General features: G+C 47.5%; 1 protein-coding gene across 10 annotated transcripts in view; it reads right to left on the bottom strand.

The window, feature by feature from the left end:
• Positions 1-22,675, bottom strand: part of mgaa (MAX dimerization protein MGA a) — a 51,188-nt gene that overhangs the window by 2,373 nt on the left and 26,140 nt on the right. For 5 of the 10 annotated variants that reach the window (XM_041813473.1, XM_041813472.1, XM_041813476.1 and 2 more), the window contains 18 exons: positions 21,995-22,262; positions 21,616-21,740; positions 21,462-21,533; positions 20,190-20,274; positions 19,798-20,090; positions 16,833-17,321; positions 16,204-16,459; positions 12,058-12,228; positions 11,529-11,813; positions 10,631-11,427; positions 10,332-10,451; positions 9,953-10,064; positions 9,631-9,787; positions 7,475-7,589; positions 7,144-7,246; positions 6,483-6,842; positions 4,915-5,037; positions 4,757-4,837 (listed from right to left, as the gene is read on the bottom strand). In XM_041813473.1, the coding sequence (XP_041669407.1) occupies positions 4,757-4,837; positions 4,915-5,037; positions 6,483-6,842; positions 7,144-7,246; positions 7,475-7,589; positions 9,631-9,787; positions 9,953-10,064; positions 10,332-10,451; positions 10,631-11,427; positions 11,529-11,813; positions 12,058-12,228; positions 16,204-16,459; positions 16,833-17,321; positions 19,798-20,090; positions 20,190-20,274; positions 21,462-21,533; positions 21,616-21,740; positions 21,995-22,262 (4,012 nt within the window). The remainder of the gene's footprint in view (positions 1-4,756; positions 4,838-4,914; positions 5,038-6,482; positions 6,843-7,143; positions 7,247-7,474; positions 7,590-9,630; positions 9,788-9,952; positions 10,065-10,331; positions 10,452-10,630; positions 11,428-11,528; positions 11,814-12,057; positions 12,229-16,203; positions 16,460-16,832; positions 17,322-19,797; positions 20,091-20,189; positions 20,275-21,461; positions 21,534-21,615; positions 21,741-21,994; positions 22,263-22,675) is intronic. The other 5 variants (XM_041813475.1, XM_041813477.1, XM_041813478.1 and 2 more) reach the window with 5 other exon arrangements.

Raw genomic sequence — 22,675 nt, 5'->3', positions numbered from 1 at the left:
AGCCTTAGTCTGCGGATCCATGGATTACTCTGCCAAGATAGGTGAAGTGCTCTACAACTTCAATGCTCTCAGCATTTACCAAGCTTAGATGGCAGCATCTCAGACATCACCATGCCTGGATCTTTTTTTAAGACCAGTAGACATGTTTCCCGCCCCTATTACCCACCCCGTTTTCTAGACCATACAGGTACTTAAGAGTGTAGGGGTTAAGATGCACCCCTGCCTCACCACAGAATCAACAAGGAAGAAGTCTGGAAGAATTCTCCAGAGGGCATCTCTTCTCAATGAGTCGAACGCCTTCTGGCAGTCAACATAGGCTGCAATCAACCCTCTATTGAATTTCCACAACTGCTCACTGAGGACCTGAAGTGCCAGGATGCGGTCTACCGTAGACCTCTTAGGTATAAAGCCTGACTGTTCAGGCTACTGCTGTTGGACTGATACTGTTGAACAGGACCTGTGACCTGCTCCAAGGACCTAACCTGACACTGAGAAAAGTGTGATACTCCTGTAGTTGTTACCCTCTCCACATCATCCTTTCTCTTCCAGACTGGAACAACAAGGCCCCTTCAGCAGGGATGATGCCTGATCTCCATATGAAGCAGATGAGAGAATGGAACCACAGCAGGGAGGTTTCACCACCTGCCTGGAGCATTTCAGCCTGGATGCCACATAAATCTAGTGCTTTTCCTACCTTCAGCTTGTTGACCCCCCTGTCAATTCTCCTCAACAGTTGGTGAGTCACAGCTTACAGGTGGGTCCACACTCACTGCGTCTGTAGCATCCATTTGAGCTCGTGACTATGAAGATCTGCCTGATACACCTCCTCAAGTAGCCAGATTATGGTTTCTTGATATCTGACTCCCCTGTCAGGATTGTGCCAACAGGCACCTTCACTGCAGAGCAGCATGGAGAGGATTCAGCTGACCTGAGGCTCTGTGTGGTCCATTAAGCCGGACGGGCTTTACTGGCGCCCAAGTGGCCATTTTACTGCCTCACACACCCAGGACGCTGGCCTCGGCATCTCTTCACATCACCCTTGCAGCCTCATGCTTCAGTCTCCTGCCCAGTTGGTTTGTCATCAAGTCTCGTCTTGTGACTTGCCTCAGTGATGTCAGTGTTTTTAGTAGGGATGGGACCGATCCGAGCCAATGTCTGTGTCGGGTCCGATATGGAGGTAGTTAAAAGATCGGATATCCGACAGACGGCGCCGATCCAAGTGATCGATCCAAATCCATCCTACAGTTTGCGGTAGACCATGAACGCACCGCAGTCTAACAGGAGACAGTCTGAGCTAGTATTAGTTAGGATGTTCTTAGCGGTATAATTACCTAGTCGATTAAACGTAAATCTATATTTAGAATAGTCAAAACTAGTCTAAAGATGAGAGAGAAGAATAAAGATATACTCTTTACAGCGTGGCTAGCATTGAAAGCTAGCGCCGCCCGCCATCGTTCCTCTTTGCAGATTAATATCCTGCTTTGATATTTGGCCTCTTTTCACTTCAGGTGAGTAGTCATAGGTGAGCTTAACCCTCGACAGCCCACACACCACTTTATTTCCATTTACCACTTTGGAAAACTGTCGTACCGTGGTCTTCCTACTACATGCTAACAGCTTAGCCACCACCGAGCTTCTCATTGTTGACATCTGGTGAAGGGTCAGAGAGGAAGACTGCGGCCACTAACTGAAGCTACAGCGGCCTCTAGTGGTGGGAGGTTCATTAAAGACAGTATAAACAGGGATTTCAAGCCCGCGTTCATAAAAAATGATAGGTAATTAGTTACTAATAAATATTTTTTTTTTTAGTACTTTAATAAGAGGAGCTGTGTTGTTTACAACAGCCTCATGTAACCTCACACATACCAACAATAATAATAATTGTAAAAAAAAACCATATATATATATATATATATATAGTTGCAAGAAAAAGTCTGTGAACCCTTTGAGATTTCTTGGATTTCTGCATAAATTGGTCATCAAATGTGTTCTGATCTTCATCTGAGTCACAACAATAGACAAACACAGTCTGCTTACACTAATACCACACAAAAATGATATGTTTTCATGTTTTTATTGAACAAAACATGTAAACATTCACAGTGCAGGGTGGAAAAGTATGTGAACCCCTAGGCTAATGACTTCTCCAAGAGCTAATTGGAGCCAGGAGTCAGCCAACCTGGAGTCCAATCAATGTGATGAGATTGGATGTGTTGGTTAAAGCTGCCCTGCTCTATAAAAAACACACACCAGTGTTGAATTTGCTGTTCTCAAGAAGCATTGCCTGATGTGAACCATGCCTGGCACAAAAGAGCTCTCAGAAGACCTACGATCAAGAATTGTTGACTTGCATGAAGCTGGAAAGGGTTCCAAAAGTATCTCTAAAGCCTTGATGTTCATGTGTCCACTGTAAGACAGACTGTCTACAAATGGAGAAGGTTCAGCACTGTTGCTACTCTCCCTAGGCATGGTCGTCCTGTAAAGATGGCTGCAAGAACACAGCGCAGAATGCTCAATGAGGTGAAGAAGAATCCTAGAGTGTCAGCTAAAGACTTACAGAAGTCTCTGGCACATGCTAACATTTGTGTTGACAAATCTACAATAAGTAAAACATTAAACAAGAATGGAGTTCATGGGAGGACACCACGGAGGAAGCCACTGCTGTCCAAAAAACCATTGCTGTATGTTTGAAGTTTACAAAAGAGCACCTGGATGTTCCACAGCACTACTGGCAAAATATTCTGTGGACAGATGAAACCAAAATTGAGTTGTTTGGAAGGAACACACAACGCTATGTGTGGAGAAAAAAAGGCACAGCACACCAACATCAAAACCTCATCCCAACTGTGAAATATGGTGGAGGGGCCATCATGGTTTGGGGCTGCTTTGCTGCCTCAGGGCCTGGATGGATTGCTGTCATTGACGGAAAAATTAATTCCCAAGTTTATCAAGACATCCTGCATGAAAACTTAAGACCATCTGTCCACCAACTGAAGCTCAACAGAGGATGGGTGATGCAACAGGACAACGACCCAAAGCATAGAAGTAAACCAACAACAGAATGGCTTCAACAGAAGAAAATACGCCTTCTGGAGTGGCCCAGTCAGAGTCCTGACCTCAACCCCATTGAGATGCTGTGGCATGACCTCAAGAGAGCGATTCACACCAGACATCCCAAAAATATTGCTGAACTGAAACAGTTTAATAAAGAGGAATGGTCCAAAATTCCTCCTGACCGTTGTGCAGGTCTGATCTGAACTACAGGAAACGTTTGGTTGAGGTTATTGCTGCCAGAGGAGGGTCAACCAGTCATTAGCCTAGGGGTTAACATACTTTTTCCACCCTGCACTGTGAATGTTTACATGGTTTGTTCAATAAAAACATGAAAACACGTCATTTTTGTGCAGTATTAGTTTAAGCAGACTGTGTTTGTCTATTGTTGTGACTCAGATGAAGATCAGAACACATTTGATGACCAATTTATGCAGAAATCCAAGAAATCCCAAAGGGCTCACATACCTTTTCTTACAACTGTATAAATATATCGTAATCAGTATCGGTGTTGGCACATACTTATCGAAATCTGATCGGAACTGAAAAAAAGTGGACCGGTGTATCCCTAGTTTTTAACTCAGAGATGAGCCCCTTCCTCCTCAGTAACCTTGGGATGCATTCACTGACAGCAGCCAGGGTACCGGACATAAAGTCTGCCCAGAGAGACCTAGGATCTCGAGAGGCATCTGGTGTCCCAAGAGTGGCCTTGATCCCAGTTGCATGCACATGAGCAACATCTGGCTCCCTAAGGCGACCAACGTCCAATCTGATTGGACCAGAGTCAGCCTTCCTGCAGTCTCTGAGCAACCTCCAGCATCCACCTACAAGTACATGGTCAGTCTCCTTCTTTGTGATGCTGTCATCAGAATACTAAGTCCAGCACTGTGAATCAGGTCCAGCCATCCTCAAGCTCCGACTGCTGGCAAAGTCAAGAAGCACTGAGGAGCCTTTACCTCCAGAACTGCGTGGACCAACACTCATAGCCCCGTTAGTACCAGCAGTAGCACTTAAGTCACCAATAACGACCAAGGCATCACCTCTTCTGCCACCAAGAGGACACTGGTGTAGAGCACTTCTTTTGTAGTTTGTCACAGACTGTAGATTAGCATGGCCCGAACCAGTAGTAGGTTCATCAACCCACACTACTCCTGCCAGTGCCAGGGTGCCTCACCTCAGACAAGGCAGCAACAGCAATCCCAGGCCGAGCCAGCTCCCTCAATACCACTGGTATGAGAGGGTCCTCCTGAAGAGAAGTCCCGTTCAAGGCTCCAACCTGGAAAGACTGCCTCAGGTTTAGCCAAAATAGGTGAGAACCGGTCGCCGATATCTAAGATTGCCTAGCAATGTTTAAACCACCTGGTTGAAGCTTGCTGTGCAGGGATTTCCGCTGTATCTTGCCGCAAAGGTCCCAAGGTCTTTGCCCTGCTGCCTCTATTGACATGCAGCTCATCTAACGACTGCAGCGTCAGGAGGACTACCCCTGCATGGATCTTTCATTCAGAGGAGTCTATATGCAATGTAGTTTAAGGGTGTGGGGTGCAAACCCAGACCCAGATGCTCCTGAGGCAAAGGTAGTCTAGTTAGTACATTGGTTTATATCTAATTAGGTCATGTTAAATCTAGTTAAGTTGTTAGAGACTGAGCGACCTGGCTTAGTTACCTGTGAGGTGAGTGATAGTGACAGAGCTGCAGTGAATCTTACCAGTTTGTGGGCAGGACAATGGTGTGAGGTGGATCTGCTGATTGGTCAGACCAGTGATGTTGAGGGTGACTGTGGCCACGCCTGTTGAGAGGAAATAGAAAGGTTTAATTTAAAAATAAAGCATTCTAAGGCAGAAAGTGACGGGATTGAGTCAGTACCAGGCTGAGTCGATGTCTGCAGAACTGCAGGCTGTGACATCATCGGATTCATGGTCAGGATGGGCTGAACCGGGACAAACGATAAAACCTCTGAGGGAACCAGTGCCTGAAAGGAAGGTGACCCTGGAGGAAGAAAACATCATCTGACCAATCAGAAATCATTGTAATGTTTATCCAGAATATTCTACAGGTAGCTAACAAAACAACTCACAGACAATATGATAAATCAGATGTTTTTAAGACCATCTGAGATAGTTTAAAAAGTTTCTTAGTGGTAAGGTGACAGGCGCAGAGGTTCAGTGAGAAGCTGACGGACCTGGGTGTTGTGGGGCTGACACGCCTTTTCCAAGTCTGGAGGAAATCTGGGGACTGGAGGGTGTGCTGGAATTATTGCGATATCATACTACTCAGCCTCCCTGGTAAAGTTAACTCTACTGGAAAGGAGGCTCGGGACTATTGTCCAACATGGGGTACGGGAGGGACAACGTGAATTCTGTCCTGGTCGTGAGACAGTGGACAAGCTCTACCCTTGCAGGGCTTCTTGAGAAAACACTGGAGTTTCTTTATCCAGTCTACCTATGCTTTGCAGACTTGGAGGAGGCTTATGACGATGTCCCATGGGGGGGTCATGTGGGTGGTACTGCAGGAATACGGGGGCCGCTGCAGCAAGCCATCAGGTCTCTGTACAACTGTGAGAGTTGTGTTTGCCTCCTGAGCACAAAGACTGACACGTTCCTGGTGCGTGCTGGCCTCCACCAGGCCTGCCCCTTATCTATTATTCTGTCTTTTTCATGGACAGGATCTCGAGGTGCAGTCAGGGGGAGGTGGGTTTCTGATTTGGGGACCTCAGTATTCATTCTCTGCTTTGAAGATGAAATGGTTCTGTTGACTTCCTTAACTGGGGACCTCCAGCAGGCTTTGGGACAGCTTGATGCTGAGTGCAAAGTGGTCCAGATGAAAGTCAACACCTCAGAGTTCAAGGCCATAGGTCTCTGCTGGACAACAGCGGATTGCTTCCTCCAGGTGAGGAGCGAGTCTTTGCCCCAACTGAAGGAGTTCAAGTATCTCGGGGTCTTGTTCATAGTGAAGATAGAATGGACCATTAGATTGAGAGGTGGACTGGTGCAGCAGCAGAAGTTTGGCCGACACTGTACCAGACTGCTGTGGTGAAGAGGGAGCTGAGCTGGAAGGAAAAGCTACTGGTTTACCAGTTGATCTTCATTCCAACCCTCACCTATAGTCATGAACTCTGGGTAATGACACATCATAAGGAGCCAGCTGAGATGGTTCGGGCATCTGATCATGGGGCCTCCTGGTTGTCTCCTTGTCAAGGTTTTCTCAGTGCGCCCAACTGGGAGGAGACCCACTGTGGTGATAGATTTCTGGGCTGAATGCTTAGCTTGCTGCCACCTCGAATCGACCCAGGATAAGACAAGGAAGAAGTATGATTTATGGTACTGTCCGTGGTTTGGTTTAAAGATCAGCCAGATATGAGACCAGCAAGAGAATAGTAATTATAATAATAATTAATAATTAAAAGTCTGTGGGAGGAGTTTCTGATGTCTCACCTGTCATCGTCTTCTTACTGCGACTCAGGATGTTTGGGATCGTCCTCGCTCTGTCCCTTAGCACAGGTGCATTTTGGGAGACTGAGGGTGGGGCCAGGAGAGGTACAGGTAAAGGTTCGGGTGTCTGCGCAGGTGTGACGGTGGGCGGAGCTAGGACAGGTACAGAAACAGGCTCAGATTTCACTGAGAGTGAATCTGTAGGCGGGGCCATAGCGGGTGGAGCTTCTGAAAGTTGCTGCTGATCGGAGGATTGTGATGTGATGTCATCATCAGCTGATGAGAAAACCCCACCAATGTGTGCAACTGGCAGCTGATTGGATGGCAGCTGCTTCCTGGAGATCCTGAGGTTTATCTGACCTGCTGACAGGAGGAAACAGATGGGTTAGAGCGCCACCTGCAGGCCAGTGAAAGAACTGCGGCTGATGTGACCATCACCTGATCATTACCTCATACTAACTAATTCTAATGCTAGCAGAGCTTTCTTCTGTTACTCTGGGTATTCAAAGTTCAGCAGTGGACAGGAGGACAACCGTCCAGAGGACTGCCAAGAGTGAACAAGTCTTTGTGTTTAAACCGAGAGCGCCGTGAGCAGAAAAACAACGTAAAACAAACTCTCTAGTAAAAACCTGCCGAACATCTAATATGACGTCTTCATCTTCACCTGAGATCTTCCTCCTGTAGGCATCTCTCTGCTGCTTCAGACAAATCTTCAGACTCTTCAGCAAATTCATCTCACACTCCAGCGTCCGGATCTCACGGCGAGCCTGAAACAGGAAGTAGAAACACGCTAACTCTACATCTGCTGGTTAGAACACACTAACGCTACGTCTGCTGCTTAGAACACGCTAACGCTATGTCTGCTGGTTAGAACACGCTAACGCTACGTCTGCTGGTTAGAACACGCTAACGCTACGTCTGCTGGTTAGAACACGCTAACTCTGTATGAACGTCTACGGTTGTTTTGTTGCTATAGTTGCGTCTCCTGTTCTCACCTGTCTCAGCAGCTGCGTCTCAGCAGAGTGGTGATCGTTCAGGACTGAGCGGAGGGCAGTGAAGGCGGCATGGACTCTCTGGTCACTCGGGGACTTCCTGTCACTGAAACCTTCTCTGTGGACGACATACATGTAAGACTAAACTGGTTTCCCTCAGCCACTGTCTCTGGTCTCCACATACAGCCGTACTATCACTGTCTCTGGTCTCCACATACAGCCGTACTATCACTGTCTCTGGTCTCCACATACAGCCGTACTATCACTGTCTCTGGTCTCCACATACAGCCGTACTATCACTGTCTCTGGTCCTCACATACAGCCGTACTATCACTGTCTCTGGTCCTCACATACAGCCGTACTATCACTGTCTCTGGTCTCCACATACAGCCGTACTATCACTGTCTCTGGTCTCCACATACAGCCGCACTATCACTGTCTCTGGTCTCCACATACAGCCGTACTATCACTGTCTCTGGTCCTCACATACAGCCGTACTATCACTGTCTCTGTTCCTCACATACAGCCGTACTATCACTGTCTCTGGTCTCCACATACAGCCGTACTATCACTGTCTCTGGTCTCCACATACAGCCGTACTATCACTGTCTCTGGTCTCCACATACAGCCGTACTATCACTGTCTCTGGTCTCCACATACAGCCGTACTATCACTGTCTCTGGTCTTTACATACAGCCGTACTATCACTGTCACTGGTCCTCACATACAGCCGTACTATCACTGTCTCTGGTCTCCACATACAGCCGTACTATCACTGTCTCTGGTCCTCACATACAGCCGTACTATCACTGTCTCTGGTCTCCACATACAGCCGTACTATCACTGTCTCTGGTCTCCACATACAGCCGTACTATCACTGTCTCTGGTCCTCACATACAGCCGTACTATCACTGTCTCTGGTCCTCACATACAGCCGTACTATCACTGTCTCTGGTCTCCACATACAGCCGTACTATCACTGTCTCTGGTCTCCACATACAGCCGTACTATCACTGTCTCTGGTCTCCACATACAGCCGTACTATCACTGTCTCTGGTCTCCACATACAGCCGTACTATCACTGTCTCTGGTCTTTACATACAGCCGTACTATCACTGTCACTGGTCCTCACATACAGCCGTACTATCACTGTCTCTGGTCCTCACATACAGCCGTACTATCACTGTCTCTGGTCTCCACATACAGCCGTACTATCACTGTCTCTGGTCTCCACATACAGCCGTACTATCACTGTCTCTGGTCTCCACATACAGCCGTACTATCACTGTCTCTGGTCCTCACATACAGCCGTACTATCACTGTCTCTGGTCTCCACATACAGCCGCATTCTATCACTGTCTCTGGTCTCCACATACAGCCGTACTATCACTGTCTCTGGTCCTCACATACAGCCGTATTATCACTGTCTCTGGTCTCCACATACAGCCGTACTATCACTGTCTCTGGTCTCCACATACAGCCGTACTATCACTGTCTCTGGTCTCCACATACAGCCGCACTATCACTGTCTCTGGTCTTCACATACAGCCGTACTATCACTGTCTCTGGTCTCCACATACAGCCGTACTATCACTGTCTCTGGTCTCCACATACAGCAGTACTATCACTGTCTCTGGTCTCCACATACAGCCGTACTATCACTGTCTCTGGTCTTTACATACAGCCGTACTATCACTGTCACTGGTCCTCACATACAGCCGTACTATCACTGTCTCTGGTCTCCACATACAGCCGTACTATCACTGTCTCTGGTCTTTACATACAGCCGTACTATCACTGTCTCTGGTCCTCACATACAGCCGTACTATCACTGTCTCTGGTCTCCACATACAGCCGTACTATCACTGTCTCTGGTCTCCACATACAGCCGTACTATCACTGTCTCTGGTCTCCACATACAGCCGTACTATCACCGTCTCTGGTCTCCACATACAGCCGTACTATCACTGTCTCTGACATTTCCTGTTTCCTGTATTTAATTGTTTGCTATTATGGTCTGGATGGAGTGCCAAAACTGAATCAGCCTTTGAGATTAGTAAAGTTTTCTGAGTTGATGCTGAATACAGTTCTAAGAGGTTAACTACTAAGGTAATGTCACCATGATCTCATCTGAAACCAGGAAGTGACTCAGTTCTTACTTGGAGTCTGACAGACCGGTCCGACCCGGATTCAGGTGAGAGGTCATCTTATTGGTCATCGATGTGACGGCTACATCCTCATCAGATGAGTTCTCTGTCCGCTCGTCCTCTGTGTCTGTCAGAGGCTCCGCCTCCTTTGACCCTGACAGGGAGAGGTCTGGGGTCAGTGAAGAAGGTCAGGGGTCACAGAGGGAGGTCAGAAGTCACGGACAGAGGTCAGGGTTCACAGAAAAAGGTCAGAGATCAAAGAGGGAGGTCAGAGATCACCGTTTAAGGTGACAAGGGGAGGTCAGAGGTCACATACGGAGGTCAGAGGTCAAACCTGTGGATGGAGCGATGGTGCAGAGATAGTCATCCCTCCTCTTTGTCAGAATCCTCTTCAGCCTTGTCAGACTGGTTTCTGTGGTCCTCAGATTCTGGATCACCTCAGCCGCCTGAAGCAGCAACCCAAAGGACAGCAGATAGGAACCCCATATTAGAGCAACCAACGACTAAACTTTACCGCGACACAGTGAAAACTACACTTAACCAATAAACTAACCCATCAGCCAAATACACCAACCAGAACCAGAACTAATACCAAACCAGCACATCAGCAAACTGAACAACAACATAAACAACAAATAAGCAAACAAACAACTACCAGACCGATAAGCAGAAGGGGCACTAACCAGTGACTGACCAGAAAATAAGAAAATTACCTTTTTAAGGATGTGGACTTTGGGAGTCTTCTCCTCCTGCCCCAGTTCACTCCTCAGTCTTTTAAACAGGTTCCTCAATTTTCCTCGACGCTCCCGCTCCATCAGGTTGTGTGTGAGACGCTGAAAAACAAACAGGAAGTACAGCAAACAAACATGTTAGCACCACAACAAGCCAATGATAATAATGATCCATGATACCAACAATAATCTGAATTATATAAACGATAATGATACATAATCTGAATATTAACAGTAAGAATATAAACCATCAGGAACAGTAACCTGATCCCCCATCATACCTGATCTGATGACATCTGAGTCCTGACCGGCTCCAGCTCTTCATCTGTTTCATCCTCCAGGTCTGAGGAGTTTTCTGTCTCGGTTGTCTCTGACCCTTCCAGATCCACCGTTACTGACCCCGGCCTGGCCCTGTCTACCATACCCGTGGTGACCACTTCCGTCTCCGTGCACGTGGCATCGAGGTCAACCAGGTTGCTTTTCTGCTCCTGTCTGGTCCTGTCTGGCAGGGATGTCACCTCTGAGCCTGGAACACCCAGAGGGTGGGGCTGGGTTCTGGAGCGAACCTGGACCACTGGCAGCTCTGAAGTTGGGGGTGAGGGTCTGGGAGGAACCTGGACCCCTAGTAGTCCTGAAGGGGGAGGGGAGGTCATGGCAGGGGCCTGAATTATGGTTTGAGGTTTAGAATGGACCACGACCCCCCCCGGGGCCACACTCACAGTTTTCACCCCAAGGCCCGCCCCTCCACCTGTGGCTTGACTGAGGGAGAGGAGGTTTGTGGGGGCCTCGGAGGGGTGGGACTGGAGTAGGGTAAAGGGGGCAGGGCCTGTCACCACCTTGGTGGGGGGAGGGGGCGGGACTTTTACACAGGTAACTATCACTGGTTCCTTTGAGGTGTCAGAGGGAACGATTTTAAAGCTGCAGGTCCCCTTCTGGGCCTGGGCTCCAACCACAGGGGGCTGGGCCTTGGCTGGGACAGGACCTAGAGAGGGGGAGTGTGGCCTGATGGGAAGAGGAGCCAGAGGGACTGTCTGATGGGGCATCAATCCAACAGTTAGAACTGGGGTCTGACAGGATACTGAGGTAGTCACATGGTCAAAGGGTGAAAAAAGTCTAGATTAGTGAACCAAGATAACCCTACCAGATGAGAACTTTGGTCAGCTTTAGAGTTTCACTCACCTTTCTGCACAGACTGGGTCACTGACTGGTACTGGACCTTGGGCTGGCCCTGGATCATAGGCTGGTCCCGGGGAACTGGTCTCAGCTGACTGATGGGGACCAGACGGACCAGTTTCCCATCTGGTCTACGGTAGATCTGGTCACGTGAAGTAGTCTGGACAGGCTTAAGGATCATCTTCGGACCAGGGGAAGGGGGGGCCGGACCATGAGTATTTGGAACAGAACACGGGACAAGACCAGGAGCTGGAACCATGACCAGCTGAGTAACCTTTGGTGACCCTGAACCTGAAACACATCAGAAATCAACAAGGAAAGGGTCCGAATGTAGGCCAGCAGGGACAGGGTCTGAATGTAGGCCAGCAGGGACAGGGTCTGGATGTAGACATGTAGGAACAGGGTTTGAGCAGATCCTGGCAGAGACAGAGTCTAAATGTAGACCTGGAGGGACAGGGTCTGAGTGTAGACCAGCAGAGACAGTTTGAATGTAGACCAGCAAGGACAGGGTCCTCCAGGTCCAGAAGAAGCCTACCTGTTTGGTGGGTGGAGCCTAAAGATGCTGTAGGTAAAGCTTTTAGCTGACTGGCTGCAGCGATTTGATGAGGGTACAGCTTCACTGTCATTAGCCGAGGCCCCGCCTTCTCAGTAGCTGGCTGGTGAGATGAGGCTGCTGATTGGTGCAGAGTGACGGGCAGGTGAGAGTCTGTGTCAGGTGTGGGTTTAGAAATCAGTTTCTGTTTCTTCCTTCCTGATTGCTAGAGGTGGAGCTTAAAGCACTGGATAATATCGAACATGTGCAGGTCAAGCAGCTATAAAAACAAGGTCACATGACACCTTAAGACATGGACAGGTCTACAGATTGAGGGTTCATCTGGCCCTTCACATATAGATTTAGGTGACTTTCAAGGGGGGAAGCTCCCATATGTCAACGCAGAAAAAAGGTGGGTGAGTGCTACATGGTCAAAGTATCCAACACTGTGTTGTCAAGATCAGGTGCTCTTCAGGAAATGGACGAGAAAATCGTTTGCAAAAAAGGGACCAATGACTTGCCTGTTAACTTATCAAAGTCCATAGTATAGACAGCAGTCAGAACTGAGAATCCGAGGCACTGATGTAGTAAAAATCCTTTATTAAACGGGGATATCTACACGTTTCGACTCTGATTTTTATTACATCAGAGTGCCTCAGATTCTCAGGTCTGACTGCCATCTTTACCATGGACTTTTATTGATAAGTTAACAGGCAAGTCATTGCTCCCCTTTTTGCAAACGACCTCCCATATGTCAAATTCCTTTGACTTCTGGGGAAGTTGACAGTAACTGCACCAGCTTTGGTTTTGCAGTTTCTGCACCCCCTACAAAGGTGACTCAACAGTTTTCATGTAGACACACAGGTAAACAGACACAGGTCAATCACTGAGTCTCAGCAGTGCCTCCTTGCTCTGGCCTCATGGAGGAGGAGTTCAATCTTGAAAAGAGGTGTAACCACGGGCTTACTTCTGTCCCAGTGCAAAACCATCACCGACAGTTCCTTTGCAGGCTGAGGCGCAGTTTGTCAAAATCAAACAGCTCAGGGACTGTGGCCATTTTGAGCCTGTTTAGACCATGTCAAGGTACTGGAGCTGCTGGCCTTACATCTGACATTAAGATGCTTCCTTATGTTCCTCAGCAAGAAGTATGTCCTTGTGCGCCTGGACAATGTCACTGAGGTGTCTCACATCAGGCACCAGGTGCCCATGATTACTGCAGGTGACCCGGGACCTTCTGACTTGGGCAGCAGCATGCCTAACCAGCCAAAGGGCAATGTACCTGCCAGGAGAGTCGAACAAGGGAGCAGGGTTAGGGTTAACCCACTTCCTGTCATGGAATAAACCTTGCTCAGGGGAGTGGTAGCTTCCCCCACAGGTGGTGCTCACCATCTGGGGTTTCTTCAGCAGGGCAGAAGTAAAACTTTTCATTTCAGAGGCCAAAATTAATCTAATAGATTCCAATCCTCTGGGGCGGGATGCCCTGAAACACGATTGGCAAGAAGGTCTTCTCTACACCTTTCTTCCACTCCCTTTGATTCAGGCTGTAATACACAGGGATCACATAGAGGCCCGCAGGCTGCTCCTGTGGTCCCCTCTGGCCAGGGGGGTCATGGCTTCCACTAGTGCAAAGACTGCTGCAGCCCACCTACCGGAGAGGAAGGGCCGCCTGTCATAGATGTGGGGTCAGATATAAGCACCCAGGGTCCAAAACTAACTTTTTTTTTTACCAGCCAACCAGATTTTCTATCAGTATTATTTAACACGTCATCTGGGTCTTGTATGCAATTCTCAATCAATATTTTAATAGTATGCACTAATACTAGAAATAATGTATGCTAAATTATGAATAACTGTTTCAAAAGTTAAGTGTATTATTTGGGTTAATAAATTCTAGATAGATTCTTCTGCAGGTTCTTTTGCACTGTAGTATTCTTACTACAGTGCAAAAGAATCTTTCAGTAAGGAATTTTAGCTGAATCACTGACTTCAGTCTCCTTTGGACAGTTGAGACATGAGATTTTAGCTCGATCAGACGGCAACAGCCCTATATAAACATGACACGACATTACATTTTAGTCTAGTTTTAGTCATCTTGATGAAAACTAAACTTAGTTTTTGTCAATTTTAGTCATCACAGATCTACTTTTGTTAGTCTAAGTCTAGTTTTTGTCATGGAAAAACCGGCTGTTGATGAACATTTTTAGTCAAAGTTTCAGTCGACAAAATTCAGACTAAAGGACGCTGTAGGAGAGAGGAACAATGTCATGAGAGAGACATAATGTCAGTTAAAAAAACCCTAAATATGTGTAGAACTACAAATGAACTTCCTTCTTTTGATTCTTATTTTATAACGTCACAATTCTAACACTCCTCCTTTTTCTGGGATTGGGACCGGTAAAAATGACTCAAGAAATACTCTGGCAGAGTTACTCTAATTTTGATTTTTGGTTTATTTTTCTATTTTTTATTCTGTTTTTCTTAGAAGTTTAGTTTTCTTATGTTTGGTTTAGTTTTTAACCTTATGGTCCACTTAAAAGCCAACACCAAATCCCAGTGAAACACTTACATTTTATCCATAAGATTAATAATTTGTTTTTTTTGTATACAGTCTTCATTAACAATCTAAATGGAACAAAGAGACGATGGAGAAAACTGTGAAGGCGCCTTCACAGTGCGGTTAATCTGCAGCCTGGACCTGGAGGGGTGAACATTTCCTGCTCTGACTGAAGCTGAGACAGACTGCTGAGGAGGACTAGCCCGCCTGAGAGAGCCCTGAGACGGGGAGGGGCAGACGGCGGCACCCGCTGCTAGAGGAGCAAAAACGATATGTACATCACGTCAAAGTCTCTAAAAGTCTCCAAAAGTTTCCAAAAGTCTCTAAAAGTCTCCAGTAACACCAGAAAAAGTCACTAGTTTTGTTGCTAGTTTCTTTTTTTTTTTTTTTGAGGAGTCGCTACAGGGGTCTGAAAACTCGCTAATATAGCGAAAAAGCCATTGGCACTGCAGCTGTCCACCTTGGCTTGCTGTGAATGACGTCATGGCTAACGCACTTACGTGACCAAAGATCGTCTCGGCCTGAAATACACATTACTCTGCCAGGAAACAAGCCGATACCAGCTTCATTCTCCAGTAACAAAAAAAAAAAAAAAAAAGAATTTTCGCTAGTAAAAAAATAATTTGCCAGAGTGGCGAGTGGTCTTAAAATTTACCAGCCAGAGACAAAATCTACCCGTAACTGGCGAGTGGCGAGTGTTAGTTTTGGACCCTGAAAGCAACCCAGCCCTTGTTGCCTTCAGCTGTGGGTCTGGCCGCTGCAGGGCCCAGGCCAATACTGACACTTCTCCATTGCTGTCCACAAGACAGTCTGTAAGGCCAGAGCTCTGTCTGCTCGTTTACAGTATGAGAACAGGTGGCGGTTGTTCTTGAAGTAGAGTGCAGACAGGCATGTGGACCCAGAGCGCTGCTCTGTGCCATCTATCCTTTAGTTCTTACAACTCTTCTAAGATTCTGCCGGTTCCCAGTTTACCCCAGGGTTCACGGTTCTGCCATTTCCTCTCATCATAATTGACAACAGCACAATCTGTTGCCACAGGTTGGTCAAACTTTTCCTGAGGAGAGCTATGAGGGATTTGAGAGTGCTAGCTTAGGGGCTGCCCTAACCCTAACCCTCAACTAACCCTAACCCTAACCCGCGTACTGGACCTTCTGTGTCTCCTGTTTAGCCTTTGGCACAGGCATTGCTGAGGTGACCATCTGTAAAAGCTTCTGTCCTCGTCACCATTATGACATCAAAGGGAGTCAGGAAGCTTCACGCCTTGTCTGTCAGCCCTACATGACTGAGGTGGCATCCAGTTGATTTAGGTCGGTATAACTTCTCAACCTGCACATGTGTGATTTGTTATCCAGTTAAGCTCCACCTCTGGCTGTCACCCTGGATTCATAGAACCATGATTACAGACTTAACCTTCTGTTTTTCTTAATGCTAGCATGCTAATGCTAAAAAGCTCCATAGAAACTGATAATTAGCTACCTCTGTGTTGTCAAGCCAACCATAACATACCCATACCATACCTGTGCAGGTGAAAACCCCTGGAGCAGTTCATCAGCTTATTTTAGGTCATACAGCTGTATACAAAGGGGATAGCTCACCTGTGGGTGCAGCCTGGATGGCAAGAACTGTGACTGATGACTGAGGTTTGGGTGAGGGGATGAGCGCCATAGAAGAAGAGGAGGCCGTGGGGTTTGGGGGCAGTCTTAAATTCTGTGGAGGTGTGGGGGTGGAGCCTGGCTGCTTCCTGGCTGAACCAACCCGCCCCGTCAGGTATGCTGCTAACCTGTTAGCAGGATGGAGCGCCCCCATCAGTCCCAGCTGGATCTTAGCCAGTGGATACGGCTTCCCATTTACCTACCGACACACAGGTAACGGACAGGTGAACGATGAAGGTCAGCATCATTAAAACATCTCATCTCCTGCACCTGAGCAGGCCTTTAGCACCCTCTTTAGTTTTTAGTATATCAATATCTGTGTCTGTGGTCAGAGTCAATGATCCCTTATAGGTAATCGATTATTAATGTCTGTAACAGGTGAGTTTTAACCACAGCACCTGAACTTGTTAACTCACAGGTAAGGTGGGGAAAAAGGGGCAGGGCCTGAAAGAGGAATTTAGCATCCCCGAGAATCACTCTAAATAAATGGCATGTGACTGAATGAGTTAATCAGTGGACAGTGTTCAAGGTCCATAGACCTACTATAGATGTATGGGGTCACGTGTTCTTACCTGGATCAGGTGGTCTGTTCCTCCAGGCTGTTTCCTGTTGGTGGACAGGAAGCCTGCAGGTGAGACTCCAGTAAGGAACGGCAGACCAAGACTGACCATCCTCTCCTTCTCTGATGTTATTTCCTCCTCTCTGATGCTCCAACCATCCGCCTTGATACCTTCAGACTCCACCTCCCCCCCACGGGTAACTTCCTGTCGCTCAGCCTCTTCTTCCTGTACTTTTCTTTGCCAATCTTCCATAGGCTCCACCTCTTCTTCCTCCACCTCTCGCTGCCAATCCTCCATAGTCTCTGCCTCTTCCTGTTCCACCTCTCGCTGCCAATCTTCAATAGGCTCCGCCTCATCCTGTTCTACCTCTCGCTGCCAATCTTCCATAGGCTCTGCGTCATCCTGTTCCACCTCTTGCTGGAAGTCTTCCATAGGATTAGCTTCTTCCTTTTCAACGTTTTGCTTCCAACCTTCCTTCACCTCTTTTTGTTTCCTTTGATTCTGAAATAAAAAAAAGAACAAAGTTACACCATCACATTCATTAATGTTATCGGACATGCCCAGTGACGACCCCTCAACAGACACAGTCACTCTGACAACCCCTCAACAGACACAGTCACTCTGATGACCCCTCAACAGTCGTAGAGTCACTCTGACGACCCCTCAACAGACACAGTCACTCTGACAACCCCTCAACAGACACAGTCACTCTGAAGACCCCTCAACAGTCGTAGAGTCACTCTGATGACCCCTCAACAGTCGCAGAGTCACTCTGATGACCCCTCAACAGTCACAGAGTCACTCTGATGACCCCTCAACAGTCGCAGAGTCACTCTGCTGACCCCTCAACAGTCAGAGTCACTCTGCTGACCCCTCAACAGTCGCAGAGTCACTCTGATGACCCCTCAACAGTCACAGAGTCACTCTGCTGACCCCTCAACAGTCGCAGAGTCACTCTGATGACCCCTCAACAGTCACAGAGTCACTCTGATGACCCCTCAACAGTCGCAGAGTCGCTCTGATGATCCCTCAACAGTCACAGAGTCACTCTGATGACCCCTCAACAGTCGCAGAGTCACACTGATGATCCCTCAACAGTCACAGAGTCACTCTGATGACCCCTCAACAGTCACAGAGTCACTCTGATGACCCCTCAACAGTCGCAGAGTCACTCTGCTGACCCCTCAACAGTCAGAGTCACTCTGCTGACCCCTCAACAGTCGCAGAGTCACTCTGATGACCCCTCAACAGTCACAGAGTCACTCTGCTGACCCCTCAACAGTCGCAGAGTCACTCTGATGACCCCTCAACAGTCACAGAGTCACTCTGATGACCCCTCAACAGTCGCAGAGTCGCTCTGATGATCCCTCAACAGTCACAGAGTCACTCTGATGACCCCTCAACAGTCGCAGAGTCACACTGATGATCCCTCAACAGTCACAGAGTCACTCTGATGACCCGTCAACAGTCACAGAGTCACTCTGATGACCCCTCAACAGTCACAGAGTCACTCTGATGACCCCTCAACAGTCACAGAGTCACACTGATGATCCCTCAACAGTCACAGAGTCACTCTGATGACCCGTCAACAGTCACAGAGTCACTCTGATGACCCCTCAACAGACACAGTCACTCTGAAGACCCCTCAACAGTCGTAGAGTCACTCTGATGACCCCTCAACAGTCGCAGAGTCACTCTGATGACCCCTCAACAGTCACAGAGTCACTCTGATGACCCCTCAACAGTCGCAGAGTCACTCTGATGACCCCTCAACAGTCACAGAGTCACTCTGATGACCCCTCAACAGTCGCAGAGTCGCTCTGCTGATCCCTCAACAGTCACAGAGTCACTCTGATGACCCCTCAACAGTCGCAGAGTCACACTGATGATCCCTCAACAGTCACAGAGTCACTCTGATGACCCGTCAACAGTCACAGAGTCACTCTGATGACCCCTCAACAGTCACAGAGTCACTCTGATGATCCCTCAACAGTCACAGAGTCACTCTGACGACCCCTCAACAGTCACAGAGTCACTCTGCTGACCCCTCAACAGTCACAGAGTCACTCTGCTGACCCCTCAACAGTCACAGAGTCACTCTGATGATCCCTCAACAGTCACAGAGTCACTCTGATGACCCCTCAACAGTCGCAGAGTCACTCTGATGACCCCTCAACAGTCGCAGAGTCACTCTGATGACCCCTCAACAGTCACAGAGTCACTCTGATGACCCCTCAACAGTCGCAGAGTCACTCTGCTGACCCCTCAACAGTCAGAGTCACTCTGCTGACCCCTCAACAGTCGCAGAGTCACTCTGATGACCCCTCAACAGTCACAGAGTCACTCTGCTGACCCCTCAACAGTCGCAGAGTCGCTCTGATGACCCCTCAACAGTCACAGAGTCACTCTGATGACCCCTCAACAGTCGCAGAGTCACACTGATGATCCCTCAACAGTCACAGAGTCACTCTGATGACCCCTCAACAGTCACAGAGTCACTCTGATGACCCCTCAACAGTCACAGAGTCACTCTGATGATCCCTCAACAGTCACAGAGTCACTCTGATGACCCCTCAACAGTCACAGAGTCACTCTGCTGACCCCTCAACAGTCACAGAGTCACTCTGCTGACCCCTCAACAGTCACAGAGTCACTCTGATGATCCCTCAACAGTCACAGAGTCACTCTGATGACCCCTCAACAGTCGCAGAGTCACTCTGATGACCCCTCAACAGTCGCAGAGTCACTCTGATGACCCCTCAACAGTCACAGAGTCACTCTGATGACCCCTCAACAGTCGCACAGTCACTCTGACAACCCCTCAACAGTAAGATTAATGCAACCATACTATCCCTGCTCACAGGTTTTAATATAGGAAAATAAAATACTGCTTGTTCATATATAAACTATAATTTAAGTATACTTGGCCAATAAAACTGATTCTGATTTTGATGACGTGATTAAGATTTTTCCTCACCTGTCCAGGTGTGTTATCTCTCTCTCGCTCTAATCTGGAGATGTGGACTCTGTACTGGACGCAGCTGTCTGCTCCGGTTCCCTCGGCAGTTTGGCTGATGGGAGTGATGCGGTAACCTCTGACCATGAACGGCTGATTGAGCTGGTCACGAGCCATCCGCTCACACAGGTGAGTCAACACCTGGCTCCTGTCCGCAGCACTGCCCCACTTTCCCTCCGCCAAGATGATCAGACGCTTCGATGGCTTCGGGGCCAACTCGGAGCCAGGACCCAGAGCCTGAAGCGTACCTGTATCTGTATGTGCAGCATATGTTTATTCTTCACAATAAGAGCCATGTCACAGATACAGATTTTCACAATAAAAGCCGGTTTGTGAAACAGTTTTGTGCCTACCTGCTGAAGGGGTGGGGCTGTGAGCTTCCTTCAGTTTTACACATTTTAAACGAGCATGCTCAGGCCGTCTTTCTTCAGGTGCTTTCTGGGAGAAAAATGGCTTCCTGTCAGGTCAACTTTCACAATAACATTTTAAAATCAATAAACCAATTAAAGCTGCGATAACCTGTTGCATGTTGGGATGTGTCACGACCGCGTATGTTTAGCAACCATTGGGTGCCAGCAACAAGGAGGCTGGTCCCAAGCAAAAATCCCATTCCCCAATCAGAACAATAAATTCCATTCTAACTTTGCTGATTTTTTTAATTACAGGTAGTCCCAGTCAAATAAACCCACTTGTAAGTGATTCTTCCCATCATTTTAAGCCTATCCAAGTCTCAATGCCTTAATTACCACAACATCAGGTGATTTTGGTTCTGTTAAGAGGACAGAGTTTAGAACATTTCAACATGGAAAATAACAAAAACAGACTTGCTTTTGTTTTACAATTTGGGTCCAAGAGGCTTCTTAAAAGGTCCTGAGATGACAGATATGCTTAAGCATTTCAAACGCCTAGGAAATATGCACTGCGGGGGCTGATCCTTTAAAAATATTGTATGGGTGCCAATGAGCCAGTATTCCATGCCCACCCAAAAACAAAAAAGGCAGTCATTCCGATTCCCACTGTAAATTTTTGTTCAAGGTTTCATGACTCTACAAAATTATAATCCCAGGATAATTCTACTTCCTGCTCATGGCAACGAAAAATTCACCATGGCCACACCCCTTTGAGTAATAAAAAAGTTCCAATAAAATTTTCAACTTTGACATGTCTTCTTACAATATACCTGACATGGAGGTGTTTGGATGAATCTCCCAAGAGGAATTTTGAAAATTGTGATGTCTGCAATATGCTGATTTTTGAACACTAAAATCAAAATGGTGGACTTCCTGTTTGTTTTACGGCATAGGTCCAAGAGGCTTTTTTGTAGCTCTTAAAATAATGTATAAGCTCAATAATTTTCAAAATATCAGATTAAACCTGCTGCAGGGGCTGAATTTTTTAAATATTGTAGGGGGCGCCACTGGGCCAAAAAGCCACGCCCACCAATAATCATCCTATCAATCATCTCGTTTTGCTACTGGGCATCAGATAATTCTACATCATGTCACATGGCAAATAAAAAATTTTCATGGCCACTCGGTGCTCGGGCCCTATGTACTTTTACCACCAGACCAGGTACTCGTCTGTTGCTGTAGTAATAGCACAAAACTAGCCAATCAGGTGCTTACCTTCAACTTGTGGCTCCGCCTCTTAAGATGGTACACTCTGACCCTGGCACAGCCGCCTGCCTCGCTCCTCTCCTGCCGACAGACAAACGGGTTTAGAAGAACGGAAAGTCTGAAACTTTAATTTGAAATGTCTGCAGGTAAAGGTGTGTCTTACAGATGGGGGGTGGGGCCGATGACCGGGTTTAGGGGTGTGGATCGGTTCTGAGTCTTCTGCAGACCTCTTCCACAGAGTCCGGACCCGCTCTGCAGGCTGGGAAACGCTGTCGGCCTCCTTTAAAACTACAAAGGCGAGGAGGAAGTCACGTGACCTTGGTTGGTCTACAGGTGTGACTCACAGAGAGTCACCACCAGTCACAATTATTACCATGATTATAATACACATTCTAACTGCATTATAAACACAGGAAACACTAAAGTTATAAATTCTGATTATATATAAAACTACTAAAACATTGATTGTTTTAAAAAAATCAACTTCGTTCCCTTCCTTTGGTGACATCAGAGCCTGAAGCTCTCTGACTGGCTGGACCTACCATAGGCCATCTTCATCCTCCTCTTCCTCCTCCTCCTGGCTCCTTGGTGGGATGGGCTGGAGTCTGGTTCCAGGTTTTTGAGCAGAACCACCTTCTGTTTAAGGCAGCTGCAGCCCAGCATGCAGGCGGGCCGTCCACAGTGGCTGATCCTGTAGCAGTAGGAGAGGCTGACACACACGCAACCCAGCCGGCAGAACTCATTCAGGCAGGGAGGAGGGGGGCGGCCAGAGACCTGGACCGGTGTGGTCGGGTTCTCAACCACAAAACCCTGTGGAGGAATCACAGAACCATGTCAACCACAGGACCACATTAACCACAGGACCACATCAACCATGGAACCACACCAACCATGCGTCACCCTATTAAAATAATGGCCTAAATCATTTTTTGACAAAAATGAGTTTTTGGCCTAAATCATCTCTTGATAATGCTGGCCATCTCTGGTAAAATCGCCTAGATCCTTCGTTGAAAGGATCATGCTCTTTATGCCCTATAGGACAATGGCCTATGTCAAGAGGGTGGCTTAGGCCATTTTATTTTTTGCTTAAGTCAACATTTTTCATTCTTAAGGATAAAATGTCTGACTTGGGCAATTAACAAGCTTTCATGATGGCGGCTGCTTCAAGAAGCAACAGAATCTATAGTGCAGAAGAAGCTCTAAACATGATTCTTGAATCAGTT

This window comes from Cheilinus undulatus, linkage group 18, assembly GCF_018320785.1.
Source record: "Cheilinus undulatus linkage group 18, ASM1832078v1, whole genome shotgun sequence".
NCBI lineage: Eukaryota > Metazoa > Chordata > Actinopteri > Labriformes > Labridae > Cheilinus > Cheilinus undulatus.
This window is presented reverse-complemented; position numbering and strand designations above follow the sequence as displayed.